At 40.8% G+C, this 14,457-nt stretch overlaps 1 protein-coding gene across 1 annotated transcript in view; it reads left to right on the top strand.

The window, feature by feature from the left end:
• LOC101862524 overlaps positions 1 to 14,457 on the top strand; it is a gene marked incomplete at its 5' end in the record, with an annotated part of 86,372 nt that overhangs the window by 23,681 nt on the left and 48,234 nt on the right. Inside the window, 1 exon segment of the mRNA XM_005105559.2 lies at positions 12,479 to 12,655. Coding sequence (XP_005105616.2) covers positions 12,479 to 12,655 — 177 coding nt within the window.

Below are 14,457 nucleotides of genomic sequence, written 5' to 3'. Positions count from 1 at the left end.
CCCCTAGTAACGAGCGATCACTATGAGACAGAGTAGCATAGAGGGCTAAGGGTAGGGGTAGGTCTAGGGATAGGGGTAGGGGGTTAGGGTTAGGGTTAGGGTTAGGGTTAGATCTAGGTCTCTTTTTTATTGTGTTATTGGGGCGGTCAATTGCTTTAGAAGTCCTTTCCCCCTTTTATTAATATCTGGTAAAAAGGGGGGGGGATTTTATTACCCCCCCCTTTTTTACCCCCCCCCCCCCCCCCCTTTTATTTGCAACCTCAGAGTACACTAACAACTTGGTTTCGTTCTTCCACATTAGAACAATAACAGGTCTAACGTGAGTATGTTTACTGGCGCAGGCTATAAATAGAACAGCTCTCTTCGCTAACGCCTTACGCTTCGTGTAGCCCTAGTTGCCACGGACAGCGCCGCAAGCTGTACTGTCTCGTTTACATTGCTAGGTCTCTGGTTGTAGTAACTTCACAGGAAGTCGAGTTATGAACTCAGTACTGAGTCAGTACTGACCAAAGTATCATTTATTCACAAGCCTTTTATACATATGGGCGCATTAATATTAAAACAACACTATTTTAACCGAGACCAGTTTGCACGTTGGAGTCGAGCAACTAAAGCGCTACATAACCCCCCTCCCAGCGTGGTACAACTATGTACACAGCGAAATGTCAGGAATTGATTTAATAATTAATATGACCATCGTTCTGGTGGTTGCGAAGTTGCGATATGCGACCAGAGTGGGTGGAAATGTTCGGATTTATCACTAGTAGAGATGATGGTACAGTCTTTGATTTTGAGAAGGTTGGTGGCGACACCTCAGAAGAGCAATCCAGTCTCTTGTCAACTGAGGATGTGAATGGGGTCACGAAAGCAGCCTTTAGTTGCTCGATCGAACCTTTCTCTGTGCGACCCTTGATGTCCAGTGTGAAAAACTTATCACTGGCGCCAATTATGCAATAAGGGCCTCCGTACGGTCGCTGAAAAGGGGACATGTCACAGCCAGTACGGACGTAGACATAACCTGTTGAAGACTAGTTTGCAGGTATGTAAGCAGATCGCTGTCCGTGAAACTTTGGTGCAGGGGGAAGCACTGACGCATGGTGCGTTGAAGATGTTTAAGAAATGTAGAGTCTGGTTCAAAGGTCCGTGAGCCAAGGGGCGGAAGAAATTCCCCAGGAAGGCGAAGTGTTGAGCCATACACAAGCTCAGCTGGAGAACAATCGGGATCCACTCACCAAGAAGAGCGAATTCTCCAAAGAACCATGGGCAGTTCTGCCACCCAGTCAGGACCAATGGTGCGTGCTTTGAATGCTGCCTTGAGCTGACGATGGAAACGTTCCACTATGACATTTGCCTGGGGTTATGAGTCTCAGTGCTTAACATCTTGTTACACCCTGCCCAGAGATTGGAAATGAACTGCCTGCCGCGGTTTGATGTAATGTCTTCTGGAACTCCAAACCTGTCACTCCAATGATGGATGAGGGCTCAAGCGCAGGTGGGGGCATGGGCATCCGGTAGAGGGATGGCTTCTGGCCATCTGGTAAAACAGTCTATTATGATGACAAGATAGTTCATTCCTTGATTGGCTGACAAAGGCCCCCACGAGGTCCACATGTAGATTGCAAAATCAGGTGTTCGGCGGAAGGTGTTCTACTAGTGGAGCACTTGTGTGTCGATTAATTTTGGATGTTTGGCAGGCATGACATTCTTTGCACCATTTGCTTATGTTGCGTTTCATACCGGGCCATACAAAACGTTGGCCGATGGCTCGTTGAGTGGGACGTGCACCTGCATGTGAGGGTCCATGGATATGATTAAAGACTGGACGAGCCCACGAACTGAGTAACACCGGCCTTTGTACTTTTAATTGAGCAGGTGTTTTACGGCACTATCAACTCAATTTTGGTCATATGTAAGTGCCGACAAATATTATTGCAACAAATCTATCATCATGTTATGTTTTAATAAGAGTTTCATGGCGCTCGCAAATGAATGCGGCCATATCATCATCATGCTACAAGGACGGACAGACATTTACTAAAATCTTTGTAAAAATGGTAAAGACTCTTATGGCATGGGTACTTACAATATTAATTTCAGTGTATGTATGTGCACCGACCAAAAAAATGGTGAAATGGTATAGGTTTAACGCCCTTATCAACACTTTTAGGTTATTTAAGGGGCGGGACCTCCTAGTTTAACGTCCGTCTCCGATAGGACCGAGCCAAGTGGGAAGTTCGTGTAAAGTGCCTTTCCCAAGGACACAACGTCGGACCGAGCTGAGGCTCGAACCCCCGAACTCGCAATCTCACGATTACAAATCCGGTAGCCTAACCACTAGACTACCATGCACCGACAATCACAACTATACATTTTTATACCCTATGAAACGATCCTATTTCTTTTATAAAACTCTAATTTTTTCTCGGACTAACGATGTCAAAAAGAAGGTACATCTGAAGTATTTTATGCGTATATCGTTGAAGTTGACACATTCCGTTAGTGTGGTCTGCACTGTAAAATATGTGTGGCACGCCACGCAAAAAGGACCTTCCTCTCCTTCAAGTAAATGTTTGTGCGTGGCGTGCGTGTGTCCTATTCTTAACCTTGTGTTAACAGCATTCTCTCTTCGTAGGAGAAAAACGGGTTTCCTGGGCGTAAATTTCGGTTGAACGTAATGGAGTTTGATGTGTATTTGTTGGTTCAAAATTTGAGATCAGGAAGATGTGATGTTTGTTTTCAGGTAGTTGTAGAGATTCTTTAGTCATGACAATTAGCAGGAGACCAGGTAAAGTGGATATCAACATCAATGGATCCCAACTAAAACAAAGCAGAGAATTCAAATACTTGGGCAGCATTTTCACAGAAAATGGAAAATTAGATCGAGAGATAGAGACTAGATGCCAGAGAGCCAACGCAGTCAGCTACCAACTGGGCCCTCTCCTGAAACATCCCAATATCCCCATGAGCACCAGGGCGAAGCTCATCAACGCCATTTTCCTTCCAACGCTCACATATCAGTGCCAGACATGGACTCTAACAAAAGCCCTAGAGAGGAAACTGGTCACATGCGAGATGAAATGCTTAAGAAGAGCGGTCAACAAAACAAGAAGAGACAAAATTAAACATGAAGTCATAAGGGACACCGTGGGAGCAACACCAGTCCTACCACACATTGAAAAACAAAAGGTCAAGTGGTTCGGACACCTCACGCGGATGCCCTCAAACCATCCAGCTCTGAGAGCATACAACATTAAATATTCTGGATGGAGAGCCAGAGGAAGACCAAGGCGACGATGGAGTGAATCTGTGGCAGACACCCTTAAAGATCATGGGATGTCCCTCCTACAGGCCACACGACTTGCTGCAGACAGACACCTGTGTCTCCCCGCGACACCCCAGGGTACACGCGGAAGAAAAAAGTAAAGTAAGTAAGTAGAGATTCTTTAGCAAAGTGGTCAACGGCTTCTTTGCCATCAATACCTACCTGGCTTGGAAGCCAAGCTATTGTAACAGTTTTTCCAGACTGATGTAAAAAATGCAGTTTAATTATAAGTTTTAAAATTCTGTTGTCGAGGTGTCAGAGCGCTCTAAAGATTTCAGACAAGAGAGAGAGAGAGAGAGAGAGAGAGAGTCTGAAAGGATTAGGAAAGTAGACTTGGTAGATTCATCTATAATATTTAGGGGCATTTCAAGAGCTGTAGCCTCAGCAGTGTAGACTGAGGCTTCTGGGCCGTTTCCTTAAGCTTAAGCTGTGTGGTTGTACAAAGGCAGCAGCTCCTACTGAAGTGTCATTTTTTGGGTCTGTCTGTAAAAAGTTTCTCTGCTTCAAGGTATCTGTTTATTAGTTGTTTGTATGGATTTTAGTATGCAGTTTTGTCTGTAGACTTTTGTTGTGTTTTCCAAGACTTGAATCGATCTTTGGTTTGGTTAAATGCCATGGAGGTATGCTTGACATGGCAAAGGGTTCGACTATGCCTTTAGAAAAATCAATATCTTGGAGATCGTTTTGGATTCTTATTCCGAAAGGGCTTACTTTATTTCATAAGGAGGATAGGGTTTTTAAATCTTCTGGAAGGCCAAAGACTCATTTGTGGGCTGGGTTTTGAGGTACTGAACTAAGTTTCAAAGCGTATTGCAAAGGGAGTCTTTTTCTTCTAAGTTTTAAAGATGGTTCGTGAGCTTCTGCCTGCAAACTTTCGACTGGTGAAGTACGGAAAGCGACTAGGGCAAGGCGAAAGCCTTGACTCTGAATGGGGTTTAAAATTCTGAGGTAGGACTTCTTAGCTGATTCTTAAACAGGACTGGTATAGTCCAGCCTGGAACGGATAAGGGAGCAGTAGAGTTAAAGAAGTATTTCAGTATCACCCAAGACGGGTCTTGGGTATCACCTCCCCATTCGGGATTGGATACTATTTTTAAGCCGTTGAGAGCACTTTGATACTTCGTCTTTAGGTCTTTCAAGTGTAGTAGGAAAGAAAGTTTGTTGTCGAAGATTACGCCCAGGAAACGAGCTTGTTTTTTAATATGAATTTTCTCCCCATACAAAGATAGGTCTAGTTGTCACACACATTTGTGCGACAGGCAACAATGGAATAGTTCGTTTTTGCAGCAGAAAATTTAAACCCGTGCCCGTTTACGTAAGTTTCCAGTTAATGGAGTTGAAGCTGAAGCAGACGTTCTATATGATCTATTTTGACTTTGATTTATAGTAGATCAGGAAGTGTCAACGTAAAGTGAGCAGTCAATATTGTCTTGAAGGGTTTTTGTGATGGAATTGATTTTGATTTTAACAAGTATCGGTGATAAGTTGCTTCCCTGGGGACGCCTTCTTCTTGAGTGAGTAAATTTGAAAAGATTGAAACTACTTTTACTTGAAATGATCGATCTTCCTCGTAAGCCCAAGGTATGCAGTTTTTTCAAAATACCATGTTTCCATGTTGTGACAAAGGCTTTTTCTAGTCGAAAAAAAATAGCCACAAGGTGATCTTTCCGAATGAAAGCTTCCCGAATGAAAGTTTCAAGTCGGATGAGATGGTCGATATTAGAGCGACTTTTTGCGAAAACAGCGTGGGAAATTGGTTAAAGAGTTTTGTTTCAAGAAACCACAGTAGACGATTATTAATTTAGTTTTTTTTCCATAAGTTTGCAGAAACAGTTTTTGAGTGCATTGGGACGGTAGTTTGATGGTTTAAGGTGATCTTTTCCCGGTTTGGGATTGGTACAGATTACTGCTGACTCTCCTTGTGTCTGGTCAGATTCCTGTTGACTCTCCTTGTGTCTGGTCAGATTCCTGTTGACTCTCCTTGTGTCTGGTCAGATTACTGCTGGCTCACCTTGTGTCTGGTCAGATTACTACTGGCTAACCTTGTGTCTGGTCAGATTATGGTGACTCACCTTATGTCTGGTCAGATTACTGCTGATTCACCTTGTGTCTGATCAGATTGCTGCTGACTCAACTTGTGCAGGCTGGGCCATAGCGTTTGCGTGAAGTGTCGGTGGTTTCATGTGGGGATCTTCCTATACCACGGGCGGTCGTATTTAGTGTCGGGGTCATCAAAGTAGCAACTTCACTCACGGCTCACCGGCAGTGGAATTTTAGTTGCCGCGGGGGGTTCCCCGCCGGGCGCCTTATCACGTCGGGGTCACGGGGGTCAGCTCCCTGTCGCCGCTCTGTCTGGGCCGACCTAATTTTTGGTACTTTTCAACGTACAATTTAAGGTGTATCCTTGAATTTATGGTAATTCTCATTTAGTGCACCCAAAGCACGCATTTCTGCTCTTGAGACTCAAAAAAGAACGGACGTTGTAACTTGTCTGGTTATTTCGTTAGACGCGCTGAAGTCGGCAATGCTAAATTGTAATTTTTTGGGACTAGCGTGAATGAAAAAAAATCAATATAACAAAATGCATCGTCAAAATCTGTCGAAATTTTGGAACATGAACGACATAACATTGGTGCAGACACTCAGAAAAGATGATGTCTGCGCATATAATAGAAGGCTGTAATTTTACAATTTTATCCATCGGGCACACAATTCGCTATGAAGTAATTCCTCCAAATACAACTTTATGTGTCTAATATAATCGTGAATATTCGCATATTTTCTCGAAAGTTTTAAAAAGTTACCATGAAGTTTCTCTATGAAAAGTACAAATCGATTTTAGTGCTAGAATGCATCTTCAACGAACAGTATCAATTACACTCCAGAAATTCCTTACTTTTTCTTTAAACGGTAAGTCTAGGTTTTGTAAGTTGACTGAATAATAGGGATGACTTCTCGTAATTGGGTTATAAGAATAATTTCTAGCTTTCCGGGGACACTGAATAAGCACCAGACTTTTCCAGCTTCTTTTTCGTTTCTATGACCATTTGCAATAACTGACAATGTGACTGATTTCTTTACATTCATAATTGTGTCCGCGCATATTTCGAACACAAAAACTAAGAATGAATGTTTTAGCTGTCATTATTTTTACTAGCTATAAAAGTGCCCGTTCTACGAACGGAATAATAATGAAGAATTATTAGGAAAGTTAAGAAGAGGAAAAAGACTGAAAACATGAAAGAAACAAAACACAAATATTTTACCTTGAATTTTTCCACGTAGCACCCCCTCTTGACTACCTATAGGGGTAAGATTTCTTCTCCCTCTTCAAAGGCGTGGCATTTTCTCCTAAAGTTCCAGCTCAATCACCTTTAAAAAAAAAAAGTTAGGCCTACATGCCAATTGTTGCTTCCTAGAAGAACCTAATCTAGATTCTAGATCTAGCCTAGATCTCGAAGGATTGTAAAGACATAGGCCAATATTTGAAAGAAGGAGCCTTGGCCCATAGATAGATCTAAGTTTAGAAATTCACATTTTTAACAACCGACAGGCGTCACAGATGGCCTAGATTTCATAATCTATCCACAGTAGGAAAAATCCACTTTCAAGAATACTTTTCAGGATTCTTGATCTCGATCTAGATTCACCTACAGCCTAGTTCTAGACTCTAGATCTATTCACAGCAGGAAAAAAACCAAGTTCAATACTTTCATCATTTTTTATCTCGATCTAAGATTCACATAGATATAGCCTAGATCTAGATCTTAGAATCTATAATGTTCAACAAGAAAAACCCACTTTCAATATTCAGGAGGTTATCGAAATATCACAGATCTAGATTCTACTTTCATTTCGTGATTCTTCTTGATCTCGATTTATCTCGATACATTAAGTAAGCCTACGGTAGGCTAGACTACTCTTTGCGCTTTCAACGACACCCTCCCTGTCACTCTCACCACTCCTCCCTCTGTTAGTGCTTTCTAGCCTCCTGTATCTCTCCCCCCCCCTCTCTCTGTCTCTCTCTGTCTCTCTCTCTCTCTCTCTCTCTCTCTCTCTCTCTCTCTTTCTCTCTCTCCCGCCCCTCTCTCTCCCAAGGTAGGGTAACAAACGAAAAAGTCACCACTTTGTAACATATATTACTACTTGATTCTTCTTCTCCTTCTTTTTCTTCTTGTTCTCCCTTTCTTCCTCCTCTAATTCCTCCTTCTCTAATTCCTTCTGCTCCTCCTCCTGCTCCTCCTACTCCTCCTGCTCCTGCTCCTCCTCCTCCTGCTCCTCCTCCTCCTCCTCCTCCTCCTCCCCTCCTTCTCCTTCTCCTTCTTCTTCTCCTTCTTCTTCTTCTTCTTCTTCTTCTTCTTCTTCTTCTTCTTCTTCTTCTTCTTCATTTCTCCTCCTCCTCCATCTACACCTACACCTACACCCCGTAAACCTACTTTATGTACAACTGAACACAATATACCCTTTGGCGCAGTCGGCACTCCGCAGTGAATATTTCAATGTCGAAGCAAATGATGGCGATCGCTACAAAAGGACTGAATTTAACTTAAACTGGGTTTTCTTCTTACACATTTGATCTTAATGAAAATACAATAGTGCAACACTATATTTCAAATTATGGGTACTGGCAAAGTTTCATATTTTTTAATTCGGCAGTTTTTGAGAATATACTGTTCGCAAAGTTTGGCCTTAGCTCCATTAGTAGTAAAATTCCGTACAAGATGTTTATCTCTACACATGTATTTACACGGTTTTGTGGGTTTTTTTATCGCTTATATTATATCTTTTTAGTTATATGCAGGCTGCCACAGACACAGCATGATTCATGAACAAACGCAGAGCAAGTTTCTCTTGTTTAATAGTAAAATAAGAGCTAACGCTGATCGTCTTTAGTTAAAAAATGCAGATGTGCATCTTTCTTCTCTTACAACTTGACTATTACTACTCGCGCAGATTTAAGATTTCTCATGGGAAAAGACATGATATTCGTAGTCAGTTTTACACAGATTTTGGAGAGATCTGTGGAGCCTTTTTTAAATTAACAATCATTTATTCATAATATTTTGTAACTAAAATAGGACAAATTGGCTACTCTACAAACATTTGTCTAAAACAAAAACTAAGGCACAGAAACTAACAATTCTGACGAAGAATAAATCTCAAGACATTGAGCTTTTTAGTAGATCCGCGTAATGGTTTGCTATGTGGGATGGTGAAGAAGTTATATCGTTTTAAACATAGTCAAAAATGCGAACTTCCTGACCGACACCGACAAAGTCGCTTCAGGGCTCATTAAAAGGGGGGGGGGGGTGGGGGGAAGGGGGCTACACCCCCAAAGTCAAAATTTGGCTCAAAATCATGGAATTTGAGTTGTAGGCATTTTTAGCTTCCTCAGCCTCTCCTAAACTATTTCATCGCAGAAGAACCCCCAAAAAACCGTATTTTTCCCCATACCGGGCATGTTTGTAACCGCCATTTCCTCATAAAGTCAGTATTTTCTTTTTCTTTATCGGCTGTATTCTCAAAACGCGACTTTTCTCTATACTTTTTTGAATAACTCCACCATTTTTCATCCAATCTTCATGAAATTTTCACAGAATGAAGAGAAGAGGTAATACTAAAAATTTATTTGTTGAAATTTTGATATATGGAATCGATTTTTGTTCATGGTGTCTGGAGTTTGGATTTTCATGGATTTGTCGCAAACTTGAATGCTACCTCAGGAAAAAAATTCATTAAAAATTTTCTAATTCGTTTAGGAAAAAAAAACAACTGACAAATTTTTACATCTAATGTTTGTAAACACGCATGCAAAAAAACCCAATCTATTTCCATGAGCGATAAGTGCGGTATTCATTACGTAAGACATGTCAATAAATTCCAATATGGCGGCGTCTCCATGGAAACGAAACTTTTTTCTCAAATTTGATTGCGGATTTAAGAATCCTTACTATGCTTGTTATATGTGTGAAATTTGGTAAAATTCGGTCCGGTAATAAGCGAGATAGCCTCCAGGTGTAAACCCCCCCCCCCCCTTAACCCCGTGACCCCGAGCCGGGGAGGTCCGGCGGGCTGCTGAGTCACGCGAACTAAAAGTAACAGAATCGGGAGAAAAATGACGCCGTGCACTGGACGTCGAGTTGTGAACTCAGTAGATATACAGACCAAAACATAATTTATTCACAAGCCTTTTGTGCGTATATGCGTGTTAATACTGTAACACCATAATACTAACCTAGACCTGTTTGCACTTTGGAGTCGTGCAGAAATGCGCTACAATGTCTATACAGGTGTCCCAAAAACTGCATTTATCTTTTCCTGATTGTTTTATCAGATCACGTGTGCTTCTTCAAGTACTTCCTCTTTTAATTCTTTTTCCTTCCAAGATATTTTTTTTTATCAGCAGTCTCCTAAGAAACCACATTTTTGTTGTCTTTAGTAATTATCCAGCATTTACAGCCATATACAAGGATTGACCAAACATAGTGTTTCAGAATTTTTATTTTGGTAGTCATTTTCATGACTGGGCTCATTAATTTTATTGAAACTAGCCATAGCCATTGCAGTTCGTTTTACTTCTATGAAGCATTTGACATTAGATGTTAACTGGCGAACTTGTCTGATCCTTTCGCCTTTGCTCATGAGATTACAAACAGAGTTTACTGCTTTTTTTGTTTAGACATAACCATGCATTGTTTTTCTTCACATTCAACAATAACCCTTTACTTTCACGTTCCGTTACATTAGTATCTAGAAGCGATTGGAAGTCATTTTCTGAGTCTGCTATTAAAACTGTGTCATCGCCGTATCTGATGTTACGAGGAGGAGTCAAAAAGTAACGCGAGTTGTTCACTATTTTGCACAATTTGCTTCAAATTTAGTGAAATTCTGCTTACAAGTTCTTGCTCTTGTACTTTTGAACTCACACTGTTAAAATTTAAGTTTCTTTAATTTTGGCCCCAATGACGTCACTTCAAAATGGCTAACCTCTTGGGGGTCTGTCAGATGTAAAGAGCAGTGATTGAATTTCCTGTTTTAGAAGGAAAATCCACATGTAACAACCATAAGAGACTTCAGAATGTTTACAAGGACCAAGTTCTAGATTTTGGAACTGTATAAATATGTTAGACGTTTGAGCAATGAACCGGAAGAAGAGGAAGAAGTGTCCATATTGTATTCTTGTTAGACAAGCGTTGTCCGGAGGAGTCAGCCGGAAAAATCATGGCAATTGTGTTTTGGGACGTTCACAGCGTGCTTCTCAAATAATTTTTTTTACCACGACGAACAACTGTCAATTCTGAACTCTACATCAAAACTCTGAAACGCCTGAAAGCGAGAAATCGACGACTCCGACCAAATTTGAACAAACACGGAAAGAGTGCTTTTCTCACCATGACAATGGCCACCTGCATTCGAGTACCAGAGCAAGGGAGACAATCACCCCGTTTATGTGGAAAGCACTGCCGCGTCGAACTTATTCTCCTGTTTTTGCTCCTTTAGACTTCCATTTTTTTGTCCTTGAAAAGAACCATTTAGTAGAGGTCAACACTATGGAAACGACGGAGAAATCAAGACTGCTGTACCCCAGAGACCATCAGGCTCAGTTTTACGAAGCTGGCATATGTATACTAAGTAAAAGGTGGTCAGTGGCTATTGGACGAAATAGAGATTATATTGAAAATACTAATCTGATCCTCAGATGCTCCCCTTCAATTTGAGGTATGATAGCTGCAAGTGTGTTTTGTTTTCCTTAAGTTATGAGCGAACTTGCATTATTTTTTGACTCACCCTCGTATTAATATTTTCGCCATTCACTTTGAGATCTGGACAAATCTCTATGTTTGCTGAGGATTTATATTTATATATTATTTATTGATACTCTTTAACATTTATAACTTCACACCTCATATTAAAGGCAATATATTGTACTTATTGAATCTGTTTTCAAAGTTACTAACACCTCTTCACAGTATTATTAGCCTAGACAAAACATTAAGGGCTGGTGGGGCACTGGAGGTCCATTTTGGCTATTACAAAGCATAGAGTGCCCATATTTGCTGTAGGACATCGTGTGCTATTTGGGATTTTAAATCAATAGTTCAAAAAGTATTTTGTGAATTGGTTGCTATGGAAACAGCGGCCATATAGGATTTTGTATACCTTTTTCAATCCCATTTTATTCCCTTATTTATTAACCGATTCACTCCTAATTTGGCATGCCAACAGTAAATATGTAGCTCCTGAATTTGGCTTGTTGAGTATTTGATGTATGCTTTAATTTTTGTTTTAAGACACTTATAATTGGGATGTTGCATAAAAAAAATTTTTAAATATCGAAAATTCATGCTTTCTAAGCCCATAAATAAAAAACTACCCAATTTATTAAAATTTTAAAATACTAAAATTTTGAACTAGGTGTTGTTGGTATCCTGTGAAGGTTGCATTGAAATTGAACAAGAAACAGAGCAGAAAAATGGGATAATGTGTGAAAAAATAGAATTGTGAGAAAACAGCCGATACAGGTAAGAAAAGGATGGACAACATGTGCTTTTGCAGAAAAATCTGACAAAAAACCCCACAGCTTAGGGTGTAGCAAGGCTTACATTCGTTTCTGGATATTGTTCAGGAAATGTCCGGGTACTATAATATGTAATAAACCCAATTAGCAAAATTTTACCCCAAGACACGACTTCTAGGTGCCCCACCAGCCGTTGAAACCACATGAATGACATCGTCAGACAAAACGATAGACCAGTGCACCCTAGTGAGTACAGTTCACGAACGACAATGAGCTTGACATGTGTGATTGTGTAAAAATTTCAAAGTTTTTGGATACGTAGTTTTTAGCTAAACGCTCTTAGGATGTGTGAAGTCAAAATGTTAATGGAGTATTATTAACACGCACAATATGTGTTGTTCAAAGTACTTGTGTGTGTGTTTGTATGTTTGTGTGTGTTTGCATGTGTGTGTGTGTGTGTGTGTGTGTGTGTGTGTGTGTGTATGTGTGTGTGTGTGTGTGTGTGTGTGTGTGTGTGTGAATGTGTGTGTGTGTGTGTGTGTGTGTGTGTGTGCGTGTGTGTTATAATAGATAATATATATCTACAAGTATAAACAATGGCTCACTCTCCTCTCGTTCTGCGTTCCTCATTCAATCAGAACCAGATTCACGTATTACGCACCAACTACCACTGGGATGCACCCGACCAGTATCTGATGTGTGTCGGCACGGGTACTTGGCCTGGTTCTGGGACAACCAGCGGTGTGGCGATAACTCTCATTGGCCAGTCCGGCTCCAATGGGCCTTTCCATCTGGAGAGCCCGTGCTTTTTCAACGTTAGTTGTTGATTTTTCAGAAATAAGGTTGAAATTGGCACGTGGGATGCGTTTTTTTTACTTTGTTTATGAGATTTGTCTTACATGTAGATTGTTTGTATTTTGCTTCATCTTCGTCGCTCAATCCTGAGTAACGTTTTTCGTGGGTTTTTTTTGTTTGTTTGCTTGTTTGTTTGATTTTGTTTTGCTTTGTTAATTTGATTTCACGCTCTTTGTTTATTTCAAAGTGGGAAGGGGGGAGGGGGGGTGGCTATTATTACTTATTTTCAGTTTCCCTTCACTTTTGGAACAAGAGGAAGATGGTATGATTTTTTTCTCTTGGAGACGTGGGGGGGGGGGGAGGAAAAAATTGCCTTGAAGTTACAGTGCTCTGCCTCTTTGAAAAGGAGTACGACAGTATAGATTGAGTTAAATAGCGGTTTTAGTCTTATCCTTGTCACGTTTACCTTCTAATAAGATCAGTTGTGAAAAAGAACGTAAACAATCGATTTGGTATTCGTAACTTCATAACATAAAGCACTCTTTTGCAATTTTCTTTTTGATTTCTCTCTTGCCATTTTTAGCAGACACTTGACTTTCTACTTTGAGTGAAGGGGCTTGAACGGTTAAGAACGGATGTTGTATCGCAGTCGCAGGTACTGACGTAGGCACTACTTGTTGGTAACGTGCCCTACAACTGCACGGGTAAAGCTAGATCGAAGTGGATTGTTTGTGGGCACTCTGGTGTGGTTGGCTCCTTCTTTCCTGTTAAAAATGTAATAATAGTTATCTATCTGGACTTTATCTCTTTTCCTCCTGTTTTTATTTGTTACTCTTTATTAAAACTTAAATGCTCTGGTGTGGTTTGCTTATGATCTTTCCTCCTTCTTTTTTATTTTTATTACTCTCTTGTAACACCTCTAATCTTCGGCACATAAGGCCTTATTGTGTTGCAAGTGCCGTAAAACACTTACTAAAACTAAAACATTCAAACTTATAGGACCTGTCTGTGTTGCAAACCCCGTACAACATTATTATGTATAGACGATAACGCTGGTTCGAATATTTAACAATGTTTTGAACTTGAGTTAGTTGGAGTGTTTTCAAGTCTCTTCTTGTGCTGAATGTGGTCTTATGAGAGGAAGAAATGCGTGGAATTAATACACTGATCATGCCTTCTTGGTTGACACCTGAATCAGATGAATATTTACTAGAAAGACAATGGAAGATGTGGCGTTGGTGGTCTGTTGGTTGTACATAGTGCCCATTAGAGGATCAGGTTCGGTCGGGGCGGTTTACTAGCCAGATTGAGGGCGCAATGCGGCTATCATGGCACAAGCCGATCCCGCCCGACTTGTCGCCTTAAAAAACCAAACAGTTTTGTTTTCAGGCCACGAGTGGGGCGATCGCCCCCGACCCGACCCGACCCGACCCGACCCGATCCCATCCGCAATGGGCACCCGTATTAGGCTGTCTTGCTTATAATCGAAAGCTCGTGGGCCCGAACCCCGACACAGCTCGATGCGTATCGATTGGAAAAGCCCTGTAGGGCCTACACTAATTTTCCTCACTTCACCCATGTGAGAATGTGTACCCGGCCTTAGATTACGACAAGCCTAGTCAGTTTGTGAGTGTTTTATCTCTTAATCGATTGCACGCGGTATGTGCTTTCCGACAAGTCGAAATGATGTATCGGAGTGTTTTAGATAGGGTTTGCAGAGGTGATTATACGTAATTATAAAGCGCAGAAAGCATGCTGTGGAGCTTAGATATGCGCTATGTACATTATTATATATAATAATTTGTATTATTCTCTTTATTAG

This window comes from Aplysia californica, unplaced genomic scaffold (genome assembly GCF_000002075.1).
Source record: "Aplysia californica isolate F4 #8 unplaced genomic scaffold, AplCal3.0 scaffold00477, whole genome shotgun sequence".
Taxonomy (NCBI): domain Eukaryota; kingdom Metazoa; phylum Mollusca; class Gastropoda; order Aplysiida; family Aplysiidae; genus Aplysia; species Aplysia californica.
Note: the sequence above shows the minus strand (reverse complement) of the source record. Positions and strands in the feature narration are given on the sequence as shown.